At 36.4% G+C, this 19,675-nt stretch overlaps 1 protein-coding gene across 2 annotated transcripts in view; it reads right to left on the bottom strand.

Annotated features, from left to right (window-relative positions):
• The window catches only part of MYOM1 (myomesin 1), a 126,302-nt gene that overhangs the window by 59,360 nt on the left and 47,267 nt on the right, over nt 1–19,675 (bottom strand). For both annotated transcript variants that reach the window (XM_033087602.1, XM_033087603.1), the window contains exons 11-17: nt 18,202–18,343; nt 15,501–15,700; nt 13,674–13,730; nt 8,009–8,133; nt 3,191–3,374; nt 2,394–2,568; nt 66–187 (exon numbers count right to left, since the gene is read on the bottom strand). In XM_033087602.1, coding sequence (XP_032943493.1) covers nt 66–187; nt 2,394–2,568; nt 3,191–3,374; nt 8,009–8,133; nt 13,674–13,730; nt 15,501–15,700; nt 18,202–18,343 — 1,005 coding nt within the window. The remainder of the gene's footprint in view (nt 1–65; nt 188–2,393; nt 2,569–3,190; nt 3,375–8,008; nt 8,134–13,673; nt 13,731–15,500; nt 15,701–18,201; nt 18,344–19,675) is intronic.

Raw genomic sequence — 19,675 nt, 5'->3', positions numbered from 1 at the left:
AAAATTCTAAAACTTAGAAAAATTCATTTTTTTCCCCCTACAAAGTTATGCATTAAGGAACTTACCAATAGCAGCTTTTACTTCGATCGCTTCTGAATCCTCTGAATAGTCACTAAGCCCAGCTGCATTAACTGCTCGGACCCGGAAAATGTAATTCTGACCAGTCGCCAACCCATGGCAAGTAAATCTAAAAGGAAACAAAGTTTTTAAAAACTTTCCAGGAGGAAAATTAGAGATGATGAATGTTAGCTTAATTGAATGATCTGGCTTTATGAAAACAATTCATTTTTTAAAAGGAAGAAAAAGATATAGAGAGATCCAGGTAACAAATGTGCTGTAGGCAAGAAGGCAGCTAAGGCAATTTCCTACTCACTCTGTCAAACAGTGAGGAGTCCTGGTTTTCCCCTGAATAAGTACCTTAACGTTTCTGAGCCTCAGTAAAATGAGGATAGTAAGGCCTCCATAAAAATTTTTGTGTAAAGATTGCTCATAAAGTATTTAAGGTAGCTATTACAGGGCCTGCATATAGGAGGCATTAAATAAATGATAGGTGGCTTTAATAACATTATTAATGCCTATTTCAGGTATATACTTATGATATTGGTTGCTCTTTGTCACAGAGGCCTAGTCACTACCTCCCTGCATGCATGAGAAGGTACAATTACTTGAGAAATTACACTTGAATCTGAAAGTAACATGAAAAATCGACTCCAGAATTACCATTTCAATATAAGAATTCAATAATGAGGTGTGAATTCATAAGCAGTTTCACACAAAGCAAACTCACTGTTTAATAGCTATTATGGTTATAAAAAGCTGTTTCACTGTTAACATTTTAATCCATTCTAAGGCCTAGCCAGAGGAAATAGCAGGTCTGTTAATGACTCTATTACTATTAGCATGTTGAAATATTTAATAAAGGCAGCCATAATTTAGGCTAATCCTAAATTTAGGCCAATGCTAAATTTAGGCCAATCCTTAGGTCAGCTCAGTTCAGCGAATATTTATTGAGCACTTCCGTCTTCTTGACACTGAGTTAGGTATTGTGGATACAATAATGAATAAAATATGGTACCGACCCTTGAGAAGCTCCCATCTGTTTGTAGAAAGGCAGACATTGCCTACCCTCCATGAATGTTACTAAATAGTCTCAAGAAAATGCTGGGAAATCAGAATAAAAGTGAAATGAACGAACAGGCTTAATGAATCTCCTATAAAACATATTGCCTTCTCCCATTAACTGGTTTGTCTGTATGCTCATGTTCTGCAAAAGAACCAACTCATTCTATTGTGGTCCTTAGAAGTGGCCATGCCAGAAGCTTCCAAACAAGCCTATTTGACAATTTTTTTTCTGTTGTAAAAATGCATCTATTTCTTAGTCTTAGTAGGGTGGTTGGGGAAAGCTTGGAGTTTAGAGATAGATTTGTAAACAGTCCTATTAGGAAGAAAATGCTTTATGTCTAAGTCAGTTCTTCTTACCTTGACAACATGTTTTTAAAACCCAATCAGATTTAGAAGAAAGAAAGGAAAGAAGGGAGGAAGGAAGAAAGGAGGGAGGGAGGAAAGGAGGAAAGGAGGAAGGAAGGAAGGAAGGAAGGAAGGAAGGAAGGAAGGAAGGAAGGAAGGAAGGAAGGAAGGAAGGAAGGAAGGAAGGAAGTAAGGAAATTTTCTCTCAGATTGGTCCTAAATCACAGGAGGCTCAGAGTCTGGGTACAGGCCAGAATTCATCACCAACGAATGATGATGCTAGTTGGTATGTTTGAAAGCAAGAAAAAACAACCCTCCTCATATTAGAAACAAAGAGGTGGTAAAGTATTCTCAGTGTCCTTGATTTGGTGTTATTTATGTTTCCTTAGCTCTGAGTTTAACCACGTGGATGTTCAGAATTTGTAAAAACATTGACGGTTTTTGCTGTTCATTTAAAATGCCTGAGTAATTTATGTTAGCTAGAGCCTATTAGATCCTTGGAATCTAGTACCACATTGGATATTGAAGACAAGAACAGGGGTAAAAATGACAGATAGCATAAAGAAAAAGAACCAGAAAAGAGCTATAAAATGAACTCTTGTCATAGCTGGCATTATGTGTTTCTAAGTGTTCAATATCACAAATAAACCTTTTTGCAAATGTGTTGCAATAGACATGTTCAATTTTAAATTCATTTGGATATTTAAAGTATAATGCTTCAAGAAATCCCCTTCCATTGAATGTTGGTGCTGCTGTGTGGGTTCATGATTATGTTTCCTCTTCACGGCCCCTGTGGCTCTAGAGTCAGACCCTTCTCCCCACCCCCCCACCCTCCCACCTTCCCCACCCCCACTTTCCCCTAAACCCCCACCCTCCCAGCCTGGCCCACGTGCGCGCACACACACACGCACACACAGTGTGGTTACCGTGAGCCCTTCACAGGGTTGTTGTTGCAGGGCTCCCACTTGCCAGAGCCAACAATGCTGGACTCTATGTAGTAACCAACCAGCTCTTTAGCATCTTTGGGTTCCTCCCATGTAACTATGACTGATGTGTCTGTATTTCTGCTTGGGATGATTTTGCCCGGGGCCTTGGGGATATCTGAGAAAAGAGAAAAATTATGATGAAACTCAGGGTGGTTTTTAAAAATTCATTCTTAGCTCATATACACAAACACACACATGTAAATCATGGCAAACATATGGTTGCTTTATTTTATAATATATTTGTTAAATCATGTCAAACATATGGTAGTTTTATTCTATATTTGTTAAAGCAGAAAATAAAAAAATTGAACATGTTCATTTGGGAGAATGATAAACTAAGTATCCAGGAACACACCAACCACTCCAGAAAAAAATACAATACTGTTGAGACTCCAGGAGAACTTTACTCTCATAACTTCATAGTTCATAAGAATGATTTTTAGAAATATTTCAATCAAGTACAGTCATCAATTAAATTTGTAACATGAAAGAAAGATGTCACCACTTTTACTTCTGAATGTATACAGAGGGTGCCAAAAAAATGTATACACATTTTAAGAAAGGAAAAAGCTGTATCAAAATTGTGATACTCAATATACATACCGATAACAAAAGATGAGTACAAGTCACGTGTATACATTTTTCTCGCACCCCCAGTATATTCTGAGATTCTTGCTTTGGGATTTTCTCATGAAGTAAAATAAATTTACAGTTGTTCAACCAAACTCTACACTTACCAAGTTTGTCCCCTACCACGGTCGCTTCTGTTGCCTCTGAGGGCTCACCAACTCCTGCTGAATTAGAACAGCGGACGCGGAAACGGTAGGATTTCCCCTCAGCCAAGTCGAACAGAGCAAAGCGGGGAGACTTCACGGGGAGTTCTGTATTCACCCGCTGCCAGTTTTCTGTTCCTGCTTCACACTGCAGCCAGAACAGTGAAAACCATTGAAAACACGGCAAGAATAAATGGGAAGTCTGGGCTGGGCATCTCAAAGTGTTATATATCTGTCAGCAAACTATTATTTGTCATTTGAGTTGAACTGGAGAAGAGATGTGGAGGAAATGGGGGATGAAGCATCTTAAGTCCACAGTATTATCTAAATTAAATATGGCTTTGTATTGTTTGATAAATATGCTGCTTTAATATTTCATTCATTTCCATTATTAACTAAATAAGATTATTGATCCACTTACAAAGGTTCTTAATTTATTTAGAAAATAGTTTGGGGGGCGGCCAGATAGCTCAGTTGGTTAGAGCCCGAGCTCTCAACAACAAGGTTGCCAGTTCAATTCCCACATGGGATGGTGGGCTGCACCCCCTGCAACAAAAGACTGAAAAGGGCAACTGGACTTGGAGCTGAGTTGTGCCCTCCACAACTAGATTGAAGGACAACTACTTGGAGCTGATGGGCCCTGGAGAAACACACTGTTCCCCAAAATTCCTCAATAAAAATTGAAAAAAGAAAGAAAGAAAAAAGAATAGTTTGGGGTCAGATACTTTTCTAATTCTTAGGGTAGGTAATTAAATTTAATATGCTATGTTGGATACTTAAATTTTCATTATTTTGTTATAAACTGTATTGTCTTAATTCACTGTTATTTGATGACTCATAACGTCATTTGTCAATGCTCAAATATCACCTCCTCAGAAAAGCCTTCTTCATCACCCACCTCCCCTCATCAATCTGAAAGAGTTATTTGCTCCTTTCCCATCACTCTCTATCTCCTACTCTGCTTTTTCTTCAAAATACTTATTATTGTCTCCTCCACTGGAAAGTAAATTTCAAAGAAAGAAATTCAGGGAGCTGTCTTGTTCACTGCTGTACTCCAGAGGCTAGAATTGTACCTGGCACATCATAGATACCGTGTTTCCCCAAAAATAAGACCAGGTCTTATATTAAGGTTTGCTCCAAAAGACGCAGTAGGGCTTATTTTCAGGGGATGTCATCCTGAAAAATCATGCTAGGGCTTGTTTTCTGGTTAGGTCTTATTTTGCGGGAAATACGGTAGATAACATTTTTTTTCTGAATGAATAATTTTTTCTGAATTCTGAATGAATGAATAAAGTTAGTGAGAGATAAAGAATATATTATTTTATTTTGTCCCCTTTTTTAGAATAAATAATGGAAAAAAACTAAAGAGATTCTGTTCTTGGAATTAAAATGATTTAGAGTGACTTTGAAATTCTTGAAAGAAGGTTGCAGTGTATATTTGAGCTTTGGTAGATAATACAGTGAGAAAATTACCAGCAGTCTTCAGTAATCCTTTCCCCTTCTAACTTTCAACACTGTCTAAGGTCAGTAGAAGCAACTTTACTACATAACTTTTTAGCAGTTTTAAAAGACTTTTCCAGAAATTCAAATCTTGTAATACACTGACCAGCTGTCATGGATGATACATTTTGGGGACTATAAATTTACTGGTACATCACTCGGCATAATTTCCATTGACTTGAAACAAAAGGCCATATGATGTGGTGAAAAGAATCCAGATGCATCGATTCTAGTTCTAGCTTCATTAATAACAAGTTACGGGACCTAGGAAAAGTCACATAAGTGCTTTGGTCTCAGTTTTATCATCTGTAAAATAAGCAAATTTGACGAGGTAATCTCTAAAATCCTTGCAGTATCTTTCATTATAATGTGTCATTTGTGTGTGGGAGGGTAGAGAGGATAAATTCCCCCTAAACAGTCAATCTGCTGCCCACTGAGAGATAAAGTTCTCCCAGACTTTTAATCCTTTAATTGACAACTTTTATTTATTTTGACATATTCTTCCCTGGGGAACACATGAGCAATTATCAGTCATTTAAACTTTCATAATAAAAATAACAGCTGCCCTTCACTGTGCTAAGAACTTTATCCACCATTGTAACTCTTCAGTCCTCTCAACTATGCTCAGAAATAGGTGTTGTGGAGGTAGGATTGTGTGATTATCAAAGTTTTCCTGAGGAGAATACTTACGCTTAGGAAGGTTGAAAAGTAGCAATGTGTCATAGTTGGATATATATCGACCTGAGCCAGACTGCTGGATTCAAATCCTAGCTATGCCTCTTACTAACTGTGTGACCTTGGGCAAATTACATGCCCCATGGGTACCTCAATTTTCTCATCCTCAAAATAAGCATCATGAAAACAGAAGTATTTCCCTCATAGGGTTACCATAAGAATTAAGTGGGTTGACACATATGGAGTGCATGGAACAGTGCCTGGTCCTTGGTAACATTAGCTATTTTCATTTCTGCTGGTAGAAACAGAGATATCAAGTGATGCAATGCTTGTCTCTGACATGACCAAATTTTTGATAGGGAGATGAGAGGAAGAACACCTGAGGAAAAGGTTTGGGGCTGCAAAGAGCACAGTAGGATAGTGAGGCTGGGAGCACTGGAGACAGATTCATCCAATTCCCTTGATAATAAACCCCTCAATTTCAACCATTTCGGGGCTTGTGGACATGACGTAACTGTTTTTAAGCCTGTAGCCATAGCAGGTAAGTGCTTTATGGGCATGCAAATCCCAGGTAAAATGTTCCATGAAGAAAGTGCAAGCATGGGGATAACCGCAGAGGCAGCAGTGCTATGGGCATGAACAGAATTCTGGGGGTGGTACTCATTACAGGACAAGAACATGTGAACATTTCCTTTTGGAAAGGCAATGTATTAGAAGCGGTTCACCAGAAATAATTTAAGACTCAGTTCAATAGAATGGTTTGGCACTCTGTGACTGTACCCCAGGTCTCTGGATATGTTCTGTTCCCCTAACACCTCAATATCCTTGATGTTTTGAATGTGTTGGCAGTGCCTGTACAAGCCTCTCTGCTTACACTGTACAGTAAGTACTCACTTAATGTCATCGATTGGTTCTTGGAAACTGCCACTTTTAATGAAAGAATGTACAACAAAACCAATTTTATCATAGGCTAATTGATATAAACAAGAGTTATGTTACTATGGCATATTTCTGGTCACAAAAACATCACCAAATTTCTAAATAAAGACTCAAAACACATCTAATATTAAACATTGAAATAAATATCAGCTATATATACATTTAAGAAAGATTAACAAAAACAAATAGGATATGATTTTCCAACCTGCTTATTCCGGTTCAGGGTCATGGGTGGCCTGATCCTGTCCTGGCAGCTCAGGGAGAAAGGCGAGAACTCACCTTGGACAGGACACCGTTCCATCACAGGCACACACACACACCTACACTCACTCAAGACTGGGACAGTTGAGACATGCCAAGTCATGTCACATGAATCTTTGGGATGTAGAAAAAAACTGGAGTAGTTGGAGAAAACCCACGCCGACCTGGGGAGAACATGCAAACTCCACACAGACAGTGGCTCCCAACCAGGAATCAATTTTTTTCCCCCTCATCAATGTTATAAAGAAACAATGTTGAATGAACCTTATTCGAGGACCTGCTGTACTCAAAAATGTCCCTTTCTGTTCCATACTAATAAGTGTGCTGGTGTACTTCAAATTTTAATCATAGACTCATATTTAGAGCTAGGGAAGTTACAGACTTTCATGGAGAAATTAGAGTTTATGTGACCAGAGGAAATGTTCAACAGAAGTCAAAGTTGATTCATCTGAAGAAAATGCCTCAGTACTAGATTGTTACTGTGTCATTATTACAGGAAAGATGGTAATTACTGTCACAGAACTTATTCAGAACTCTCTTCCTGTGGAGCATTTCAGAAAAGATACAGTGAGAGTGTGTATTAAACACACCAGGAAGTGAATATTTATCATTCTATTCTTGCCCCCTATTAAAAAAAGTAAAGAAAAAAATTTTGAGAATATTCAAATTATATTTTATTTGAGGCTAATATCTAGAAAATATAAAAATTAATAAAAATATAAAATCTTAATATTATTTTGGTAAAAGCAGACTCTCTTGGAACATGATCCATTTATTGTTACCAATTTGCTAGGGATAAGAAGTGAGGCATGCTCCTTAAAGACATAAGCTAAATGTCTTTATCAAAGAAAAGTAAGATATTTGATGGAAAGAACTAGCCACTATCATGTTTTTTTAATCCCTGACCCCATTCTACGACCTGCACTTAAGAGTAGTACGTAGTAGCCAAGAATGTGACAACATGTGAGAACTGAATAGCCACTAGAAAGTATTTTAACTTCCACTCCTCTCACCCATCTACTCTTGTTGATGTTCATTCCCTACTGCAGAAGTTCAAGTGGTAGAGAGATGAAAAACCATTACTAGAGCAAGAGAGACAGAAAAAGTATCCAGAAAATATTGTCATTCAGGCAATCTACAGTTTCAGGAATATCTCTCTTTGTATAGGGATCATGATTTGGGGTCTTTGGACATCTTAGGGTTATGGATGAGACTCAGATGTCCATAAAAAAAAGTGCCCTGAACTTGCAGCAACGTTCTGTGTGATACACATTTTGCTGTAGACATTGTTCACAGTTTATAAGGGTTTAAAGAGTTCAGGACACAATAAAAATTTCATCAATACTCTAAAAAATTTTTTTTTTCAAAAAGTGGCATGAGGTAATAATTTTGATCCCAGAGTCTTACCTTTTCCACAAAGTACAGAATGCCCTCATGGCCACGCTGGCCAGGGGGCTTCCAGCTTAGCACCACATAGCTCCGGGTAGCCTCAGTGACAGAGAGGTCTGTGGGAGGTCCAGGAATAATACCCTCTGAAAAACAACAAGGAAAGTGAAGAGCACATACTCTGGGAAACCCAGGATACTCAGAGAGTCACAGATGCTTCTCTCTTACTGGAGGAAGAGTTCATTACTGCTCTACAGTATAAAGAAGTACCTTGTCTCTAAAATTCTTCCTAAACAATCATTCATTCATTCAAAGCCACAATTTCACTCTCTTTACTTGACAATTTTAATTTTCTCATTAGTCCTGAAAAACAGTAGCAATGACACAAGTTATCTTTTCTATCTTTACACAAAGGAGTAGAATTATAGTTTTCAAATGCTACTTATTTATTTTTAATTTTTTTTATTTTTCAGTTACAGTTGACATACACTGTATTAGTTTCAAGTGTGTACAACATAGTGATTAGACATTTATGTAACTTACAGAGTGACCACCCTGATAAGTCTAGTGCCCATCTGACACGACACATAGTTGTTACAATATTATTGACTATATTCCCTGTGCTGTACTTTACATCCCCATGACTATTTTGTAACTACCAGTTTGTACTTCTTAATCCCTTCACCTTTTCACCCAGTCCCCCAACCCCCCTCCACCTGGCAATCATCAGTTTGTTCCCTGTATCTATGAATTTGTTTCTCCATTTGTTTTTGTTTTTTTAGATTCCACATATATGTGAAATCATATGATATTTGTCTTTCTCTGTCTGATTTATTTCACTTAGCATAATATCCTCCAGGCCATCCATGTTGTCACAAATGGTAAGATTTCATTCTTTTTTATTGCCAAGTAATATTCCATTATTTATATGTACCATCTCTTCTTTTTTTTTTTTTGAGGAGTGAATTAAACTACATTTATTTATTTATTTATTTATTTATTTATTTATTTATTTATGATAGGTGGCAGGTTTAAAAAAAAACAGAATCAAAACACACATAGTGAAGTGGTTGTAACTATTCAAATGTTAACAACCAGTTAAAATATTTATATAGTGTTTAGGCAATTTATAGGAAGAGAGAGGAATACATCCCTGCTCAAATTGAGAGATCACTGTGTATTTCTGTATTTCTGTATCTTTTGTTTTCTTTTTTCTTTTTTGGTGGGGGGAGGAAAACTTTTTATTTTTTTATTTATTTATTTTTTTAGTGGGCCTTTCATTTTTTTTTAATTTATTGGGGTGACAATTGTTAGTAAAATTACATAGATTTCAGGTGTACAATTCTGTATCACATCATCTATAAATTACATTGTGTGTTCACCACCCAGAGTCAGTTCTCCTTCCATCACCATATATTTGATCCCCCTTACCCTCATCTCCCACCCCCCACCCCCCTTACCCTCCCACCTCTTTTTTATTCATTCATCTATCAATGGACATTTAAGTTACTTCCATATCTTGGTAATTGTAAATAATGTTGCAATGAGCATAGGGGTGCATACATCTTTAGAATTAGTGTTTTGGATTTCTTTGGATAAATATCCAGTGGTGAAATTACTAGGTCACATACTAGTTCTATTTCTAATTTTTTGAGAAAACTCCATACTGATTTCCATAGTGGCTGCACCAATTCACAATCCCACCAACAGCACACAAGGATTCTTTTTTTCCACATCCTCACTAACACTTGTTTGTTGATTTATTGATAATACATTCTGACAGGTGTGAGGTGATATCTCATTGTGATTTTAATTTGCATTTCACTCATGATTAGTGATGTTGAGCAACTTTTCGTATGTCTATTGGCCACCTGTATGTCCTCTTTGGAGAAATGTCTATTCAGGTCTTCTGCCCATTTTTTTACCAGATTGCTTTGTGTGTGTGTGTGTGTGTGTGTGTGTGTGTGTGTGTGTGTGTTAAGTTGTATGAGTTCCTTATATATTTTGGATAATAACACATCAGACATATCATTGGAGAATATCTTCTCCCTTTTAGTAGGTTGTCTTTTTGTTTTGTTGATGGTTTCCTTTGCTGTGCAAAAACTTTTTAGTTTGATGTAGTCCCCATTTGTTTATTTTTTCTTTTGTTTCCCTTGCCTGAGGAGACATATTAAAAAAAGAATGTTACCAAGAGTGATGTCAGAGTTTATTGTCTAGGTTTTCTAGGAGTTTTACGGTTTTGGGTCTTACATTTAAGTCTTTAATCCATTTTGCATTTATTCTTGTGTATGGTGTAAGAAAGTGGTCTAGTTTCTTTTCTTTTCTTTTTTCTTTTTCTTTTTTTTTTTGCATGTATCTGTCCAATTTTTCCAACACCGTTTACTGAAGAGACTGTCTTTACCTCATTTTATATTCTTGCTTCCTTTGTCATGGATTAATTGACCATATAGACATGGGTTTATTTCTGGGCTCTCTATTCTCTTTCATTAATCTATGTGTCTGTTTTTATGCCAGTACCATGCTGTTTTGATTACTATAGCCTTGTAGTATAGTTGATAACAGATAGCATGATACCTCCAACTTTGTTATTCTGTCTCAAGATTGCTTTGGCTATTCATGGAAAATATAAAAATGATACAAATTAACTTCTAGAGATGAAAAGTATAACGTCTACAATGAAAAAATAAGCCCATTGGCTGGAATTCACAGCAGGTTAAACACTGAAGAAGAAAAGGAGAGTAAAATTAATGACACAGTAGTAGAAAATATCTGAGATGAAATATAGAAAGAAAAAAACTGAAGGAAAAAATGAACACAGCTCTGTGAACTGTGGTTTCAAGCAACATGCAATTGGAGTTCCTGAAGTAAAGTAGAGAGAAGGGAGTACAGGAAAAAATATTTAAAGAAAGAATGGTGAAAAAATTTCCCCATCTGAGGAAAACTATAGATTCACAGGTCCAAGGAAATTGCAAACCCCAAGTACAAGATACATAAAGGAAATGACACAAATGAACATCATAATCAAATTTCTAAAATCAGTCACAAAAAATATTTTAAAATCATATAGAGAAAAAAGATATATTACACACAGAGGAACAAAATTAAGAATAAGAGCAGTCATTCTTATAGTACAGGTCTGCCCTACAATGAGCAACCTCTTTAAAGGACTGAATGAAAAACTGTCAACCTAGAATTCTATACCCAGGGAAGATATATTTAAAAAGTGAAGATGAAACAGAGACTCAGATATACAAAAAAATAAAATGCTTCATAACCATTAGGCCTGCACTATAAGAAATATTAAAGGAAATGCTTCAAGTAGAAAGAAAACACATTAGATGGAAATCTATATATACACAAAGAAATGAAGAGTAATAGAAATGGTGTAAATGTGAGTGAATATTGAAAACTTATTTCAGAAAACTTATTTCTGAAAGATAAATAACTGTTTGAACCAAAATAATAACATTGCATTGTGCAGTGTAAAATATAGACACAAATAAAATCTATGACAATAACAGCACCATGGCTCAGAGGGGAAACAGAATAATAGTGTAAGTTCTTACACTTCATGTGAAGTAGTATAGTATTATGTGAAGATTGGTTGTGATAAGATGTATATTATGAATTTTCAACTACTATAAAACAAAACAAAGAATTATAGCTAATAAGATAGCACAGATAAAATGGAATAAAAAATACTCAATCTGAAAGAAAGTAGAAAAAGAGGAAAAAGGAAACAAACAGATGGGATAGAAAACAAATAGCAAGATGATAGATTTCAAATCCAATGATATCAATAATTGCATGAAATGTAAATGGTTCAAACACCCCAATTAAAAGCAAAGGTTTACCAGATTGCATAAAAAAGCAAGAGCCAACCGTATGCTGCCTACGAGAAACATGATTTAAATATGAAGACACAGGTTAAAAGTAAAAGAATAGAAATCATATGCCATGCTAACATTAATCAAAATAAATCTAGAATGGTTATATTAGTATCAGACAAAGTAGATTTCCAAGCAAAAAAAATAAACATTACCATGGACAAAGGGAGTCACTTTATAATAATAAAGTGTTCAATTCATAAGAGACTATCATAATAAAAATGTTTATGCATATAATAACAGAGCATCAGAATGCATGAAGCAAAACCTAGTAGAACTACAAAAAGAAACTGATAAGTACACTATTTAGTTGGAGATTTCATTACTATTTTATCAATAATTGATAAAACAAGTAAATAGAAAATCATTAAGGACATAAAGACTCAATTGAAATCCCAGCAGTTTTTTTTGTAAAAATTGATAAGCTGGTTTTAAATTTTTCATGAAAATGCAAAGACTTAGACTTATCAAAACAAATTTGGGGAGGGAAAGATTAGAGGATTTATACTACCTGATTTCAAAACTATGAAGCTTAAAGAAAGAAAAAAATGACACTTATAAAAACTGCATTAATCAAGACAGTGTGGTAATGGTGTAGAGAAAATAAAATTGACCAATATAGATTGCAGAAATAGATCCACAAATATGCAATTGATTGATTTTGACAATGGTGCCAAGGCAATTAATTCAATGGGAAAGGATAATATTTTCAATAAATATTGCTGAAATAATTGGATAGTTATATGCAAAATAAAAAATAATTTAGACCCTTACTTCACACAATATAGAAAAATTTAATTTGAAATGGATCATAGATTGAAATGTAAAAGCTAATGCATAAACATTTCTAGAAAAAAAAGAGGAAAAATATCTGAGTGAACTTAGATTTGACAAATATGACGCAAAAAATGGCAAATAAGTACATTAAAAGATGCTCAACGCTATTAGGGAAGTGCAAAGTAAAACCACTATGCACGCACTATGAAATACCACTATAATACAAAACACCAGTATGCACCAGTAGACTAGCTAAAATTAAAAAGACTGGCCATGCCAACTACTGGTGACAGTGTGGAGCAATGGGAACTCGCATAGACTACTACTGATGGGAATGTAAAATGGTACAACCATTTCGGAAAACATTTGGAAGTTGTTTTTTTTTTAATTAAACATAAACCTACCATATGACCTATCCGTTTAACGTGTAGGTATTTTTCCAAGAGAAATGAAAGCATATGTCCACACAAACACTTAACAAGGATTTTTATAGAAACTTTCAAATGTGAATGGATAAATTGAAATGAACCGAAACATGCATCAACATGGATAGATCTCAAAATAATTATGCAGAGTGAAGGAAACCATACAAAAATGAATATGATTCTATTTATCTAAAATAGTGGACAATGCAAACTATAGTGACAGAAAGTAGATCAGTGATGTCCCGGAGATGGGGAAATGGATAGGAGAGAGGTATTACAAAGGGACATGAAGAAATTTTAGTGGTGATGGATATGCTTATTATTTTGATCATGGTGATGGTTTCACAGGTGAACATACCTATAAAATTGATCAAATTGTACATTTTACGGACATGCAAATTACTGTGCGTCAATTATACCTCAATAAAGCTTTTTAAAAAAAGTGATTCTCTGACAGTAAGTTAATTTTTGATCTCCAAATATTTCAAAATGTTCTTCCCAAAACACCTTTAAAATATACACTGTACCATTCACAACAAAAGCTAAACCTCACAGTAAAACATTGGCAATAGTATCTGGGGAAAACATAGATTTTACCTGTAGGTTCCTCTTCAGTGACAATGATCTGCCCAGTCCAGGGTGCTGAAGGGCGACCTGAACAGAAATAAATATAAAAATCACAAACATTCACAAATGCAGTTTCAACTGCACTGATAAACTGGCCAGATTAGTCACAAATGGGTTTGTTACTAGTTTACTTATGTATTTTGCTAATGAATCTTACTGACCATGTATATAGTATTGTGGCCTCAAAGAATTCACAATCTGCTAGTGCCTAGAACCTGCCTGAACTGAGTCGACATTTCTAGAATTGTACTTACACAAGTGAGGTAAATAACCTGTGTTCATATTTACTGTTCAATATGGATCTCCTGAAACATGCAGGCTCTCGTGTTCCTTCTTAAGAGAGAACATGTATTTGGGAGCAACCTTTCAGGAACAATTGTAAGCCCAGTAGTTTATTTATCTGTCATAATGAAGATGAAAGAGGAGAGGAGGGCTGACCCAGCAGTAAAGCTCAACAAAGCAATTTTTTCCCATTATATCCGACGACTGTTATTTACAAAGGAAATTAGTTTAGATCCTGAGTAAGGAAAATGGATGAGATGAGACGGGCAGTATAAAGTTAAACAGAAAATTCATTTCTGTGACACCACAGACATCACAAAGAGAATGATTCAACTCCTGCTTTATAATCAAGGGACTTTGTGCAAAAACAGGAAGGTGATAAACAAGATAACTTATTTTCAATTTAAACAAATCTTATTTTCATTGGAATTTATAACAGAGGAGTAAGTGAAAGTATGAGACGGAATTAGGAGAGAGGGAAGTCAAATGGTAAGTGAAAAGTGGAGAACAATCAAGTACACTGATTAGAAAAAGTCTCCAGAGAAAAGGTATCATTATTTTACTTAGAGTTTTATGATGCCACTACATGTGCTTAAGGTAAAGGTAACACTGCAAATATGGCGTAGACCAGTAGTCCTCAACTAGAGTGATTTTGTCCCCCAGGAACATTTGGTAATGTCTGGAGACAATTTTGATTGTCACAAGGGGGCAAGGGGTGTTATTGGCATCTAGTGAGCTGAGACCAGGGATATTGCTAAACATTCTACCATGCACAGGATAGCCTCCCACAACAAAGAATTATCTGGCCTAAAACATCAGCAGGGCCAAGGTTGAGAAACCCGGTGCAGCGTGAAATGTTAATTTCCGGCAATTTCCTTTACAATGTCATTTTATGGTGCCTACTATTGAAGATGCCATATGGGTTCCCATGAAACAAGTGCACAGCATAATTCATGTACCATGGTTTTGACATTGACACTTGGAGGCTAAATATATGAAAAGATTATTTTTGACTGTTTAATACAGAAACTCAAGAATAGGTCAGATACAACATTGTAAATGTGTTTTTCCTTTGATATAAAGAAACTTACTGTATTGAGATATTAATGCTGTAAAGGAAAAATTCAAGCTTAAGAAATTTATCTTACAGTTTTAAGAATTGAACCAGAAAGAAAAGTATATTTGGAGTGTGCTAATAAAATGAATAAAAATGCTCTCCAGTTCCTTGGTTTTCATATTTCATTTCAAACACAATGCCTGGAACTCAGTTTAACAAGGCAAAGCTGTTTGAATCAAATAAACATAAAATAAAGTAAAGCCCTTAGTGAGTAAATGAATCAAAAAAACAAATACTTTTTGGTTTTTCACATTTTCTCCCTAAGATTTTCTGATCAATAAAGGATTTCTTAGTCTCTTCTCCCTCTAGTGGAAGGGGGAGAAATAACCTTGCAATGAGATCTGTTGCAGTTATATAAAAAACCTTCAAGCCGATCCTGAAAAATGAAAAATGCTTACTTTTAAGTCTAGCTTTTTCAGCTGGATCCAGGGCAGCCACAGGCTCAGAAACACGCGATGGTAGACCTATTCCAGTTTTATTCACAGCTCGAACTCGGAATATATAAGAACGACCTTCTATCAATCCAGTGACTGGGAAACGAGCAAACTTCACAGGTGTGTCATTGCATTGAGACCAGCTATCTGTGCCCACCTCACATCTAAGGGAAAGAGAGTGGTCCACAGAATATTAAAAGAAGTATGGCTAAATTAATAATTCCAAAGCTGCAAACCCACCCCATTGCTTCAGATCTTTCTATAAATATCCAGATCAAGTGTAGTCCTGTAGTTATTTAATTGCAGGTACTCAGTTCCACTCAATGGTAATATGTTTTCTTTAACAAGAAGAAGGAAGCTTCATACCCTTCCTGAACACATATGTGTAATTTGACCTCACTAAAAGCAGGCAGCTGAAGGGCCTGGGGGGCTAAGCAGAGGAGTTTGGGGGGAAAAGAAGCAAGCAGGTATGTACAATCTTTACAATGGCTAGACTAAGGGGGGAGGACCCTCAAACATTTCCGTGGCTGATGTCTTGAATTCCACTGTTAGTGACTTCCTTAGGCATTTTATTTTAAAAATGGAACTATTGTTGAGAAAGTTAACACCTTAAAATATACTTATTTCTGTTGTAATTTGGAAAGAATTCACTACATGCTGTGTGGGTTAGGAGGGCAACGAGGGCACTATGATATTTTTGTTTCTTACTAGATGAGATCTATGAGCTGCAGGGGAATTCCCAGGCCTGGCAGGGGGAGTTTAAGTGCTTGGAACCTCATATTTCTAACTGGGGGCTTTTACAGCATTCGATGCCTGGGAGACAAAGATAACAGTTCATACACTGCACTTAGCCTGATCACCAGGGCTTTCGGGGCTCAACCTGTGATTGAAGTATACAGCACTAGGATCAGGTAACTCATTTTTATGAGCAGAGCACAGCAGTTTTAGTTTATATCACTTCCCCAACACAGCTCTGTGTTCCAAATGTATAATTCCCAAATGATTCTCAGGGGGGAGGGTGTTGCCGATGGTAGTGAAAAGGTAGTTGGGGTCAGGGGTTTATCTTCACTTCCTCATCATCACCCTTCCATTCAAGAGGTAAATATTTTCCTCAACCTTATGTAAAGTGCTATGAAATATGGCTTCAACCCCTGCCTTTCCATCCACTTTCCCCTAATTCTTCCTTTGTAGAAATTATGGAGCTGTTATGAATGGGGCGTGGGAGGGAGCTGAGAGGGCTAGGACAGTTCCTCAAACTGTCCCTGTCTCTCTCTCCGTGCAGATACTGTTGTGGTGACCCAATGATCCTAGAACATGCTGCCTAATCCTCACGTGGGCAGAAAAAAAGGTAGAGAGCAGCTCCTCTGGAGACGTGTGCAGCATCGTAGAGCAGAAAGAACACAAACTTACAGCCAGGCTGCTCTTAAAATTCTAGTTCTGTTAGAATTACACTGTGTGACAGTATTTCCTCATTAGCATGCGGCCTTGGGTCAGCTACTCATTTCCTACTTGTAATAATAGCACCTACGTTTCAAAGGATGGTTATGGTTAGTAGTTAATATATGTGTAGAGTTTAGAACAGTGCCATGCACATGACAAATGCTTGATAAATATTAGTCATAATATGGTTATTTTTATTATGACTAAGGCAAGAGAAAAACAAAATGTACTGATTGTCCTTGGTCCTTCACTGATCAAAGTTTACAAATCTCTTTAGAAATTTGCCAAAGACAATAAGGGTGAAAACATGAAAAAGAATCTATCTAAAACTTCACAGTTCATCATTACTAAAAGATGAACTAATATAGAAGCACTTAGTTTACAATTAAACAGCATATAACTTATGATGTGGGTGGCATTGAGTTCAATAGACATATATTTACCATAAATATTAGGTTTACTACACCTTAATACAACCCTACTGTACCACAGCAGCACTGGTCATGTGTCCCTAGTGGTTTCTACAATTAGATTTTATTGCTCAAAAATGGAAAGAGAATTGGAGCAACTACTTGAATAGAAACTAAGTCAAACAATAGTGTATTTAGGTTGATAATATAAAATTATTGTCTATGTGGTCTAAGCTCACTGGATAATTAATGTGTAAGAGCCAATTACCATAAATATCAGAGTCTCTAAGTTTGGAAAATGTAAACAGTAAGAACTTCTAGATAGAACATAATTTAATACTATTGATATTTATTTCTTGGTCTAACTTGAAACCACTTCCTGCTATGTAAATAAGATTTTGTTAGTATTCTTAAAGTATTATTTGTTACTTAATATTCTTAAATTACTGACATACTAGGAATACGGACATTAAATATATTGAATACCAGCTTTTTCATTTCCAAAGTGATCTCTCTTAGGTCTACAAATTCATAGTATTCTTGCCAAATTAGTGACTTGTGCTGGTAGTCAAATTCAAAGATTATCGTTGGAATTTCGGTATATCTATATCTATCTATCTATCTATCTATCTATCTATCTATCTATCTATCTATCTATCTATCTATCTATCTATCTATAGGCACAGAGACAAAAACACAGAGAAGGGGAGAGAAGAGACCAGAAGAGAAAATATTTCACCTAGAAATGGTGGGAGAAATCAGGCATGTACCACTATGACCAAATAGTTCTAACTAAAATTAGACTAAGTACTAACTTATCAATAAAATATCCCAGAATAGGACTCCCTCCATCCGCAGCTGGCTGTTTCCAAGAAATGATGATATAATCTTTGTTGGCATCCAAGCACACCACATCCAAGGGAGAGGCTGGGGCTCCTTCAATCTCTGCATCAGCATCTGTGAAGATACAGAAGGATCCCATTAGCTCTCTCAGCTGTGCTCTGTCCGTCCAGCAGGCTGGGGGCTTGGTGCACACATTTCTTACCACACCACTACAATGGCTACATCTTTGGCCCCAGCAGTGCAAGCCGCAGTCTTGTAATTTGCTTACCAACATAACAGTGTGTGCTTTTCATCATCAGTATGAAAAACATGATGTTAGAAAGGGCTCTGAAAAGGACCCGTGACCTATGCCTCATGGCCCTTGCCTGCTCAAAATGTTCTAAAAGAAAATAAATACGTAGATGTCAGGGTTAGCTATCAGAAAAGTCTAACGTAAGTTGTGCCAGAAAGTCTGTTCTTAAGATAATTATTGTGTAATGTTACTCAGAAACTATGAGTGGCTCCAAAGGGGAACAAACAGCTCTTTCTGTCACCTTCTGGATGCACCCACAAGAAAATAAGAACCATGAAACTTTGCCCATCCCTATGCGTGGCACGACCATTTTGGAAGAAAAAGGAAAACATTCATTTTAGTCAAATGTTTGTGCCCAAACTAAAGATAGTTGCAAAAGGAACTCTGATGCAATACCCATATCTGAGCTTAGTTTATCTGAGTTTAGTAAAAGTCCAGGCTTATACAAGAAACAGGATTATACAAGAAACAGAGGACTGTTACGAAATGGGATCCTCTGACAGTGAGGTGCCCTCAGCCATGTGTCCTCAGGCATATAGCTAAATTGGTCAATGGGGAGGATTTTAGGAGGAAAGGAAGGAGAATGAAAATAATCAGTTAGTAATCTTTTAAGTAAGAACAATTAAGACAGGAAGTAGAATCCCTGACAGAGGGAGTCCGCATTTGTCAATTCCTCCAGACATCTGGTCAACTCTTTCATAACTGGAGTTAGTAGGAAAGCAGGCTGATGCTTGTAGGAGCCACTTACCCAAGGGAAAACAATCTTTTTGTCTGAATAAAAACTTTCTTTTGCTATCAGCTATACTTGTGTAACTCTTATGACCTACTAAAACATTTGGTAACACGGCAGAAATATATGTCTACTTCTGAATTTAATAGGTTCACATTAGGTTCTCTGTGAAGAGCTCAAGTCACTTTGGTTTTGAACATCCTGTTTCTTGCCCCATGAACCTGCAGGAAAGTGTCTCTAGGTAAATGTCTCCAACATTAAGTGCTACAGGAGAACATAATTAATTGGTGCCTAAAACCTAATGCAGAATGCCTGTATGCCACACAACAGGGAGTGAGCATTTTGGTGGGGAGAAATGTCTTTTCTTCCAGGCTTTGAGAACACTGGATGGGGGTGAGGGCCAACTGATGGTGAAGGTAGAGCA

Source organism: Rhinolophus ferrumequinum, chromosome 19 (genome assembly GCF_004115265.2).
Source record: "Rhinolophus ferrumequinum isolate MPI-CBG mRhiFer1 chromosome 19, mRhiFer1_v1.p, whole genome shotgun sequence".
NCBI lineage: Eukaryota > Metazoa > Chordata > Mammalia > Chiroptera > Rhinolophidae > Rhinolophus > Rhinolophus ferrumequinum.
This window is presented reverse-complemented; position numbering and strand designations above follow the sequence as displayed.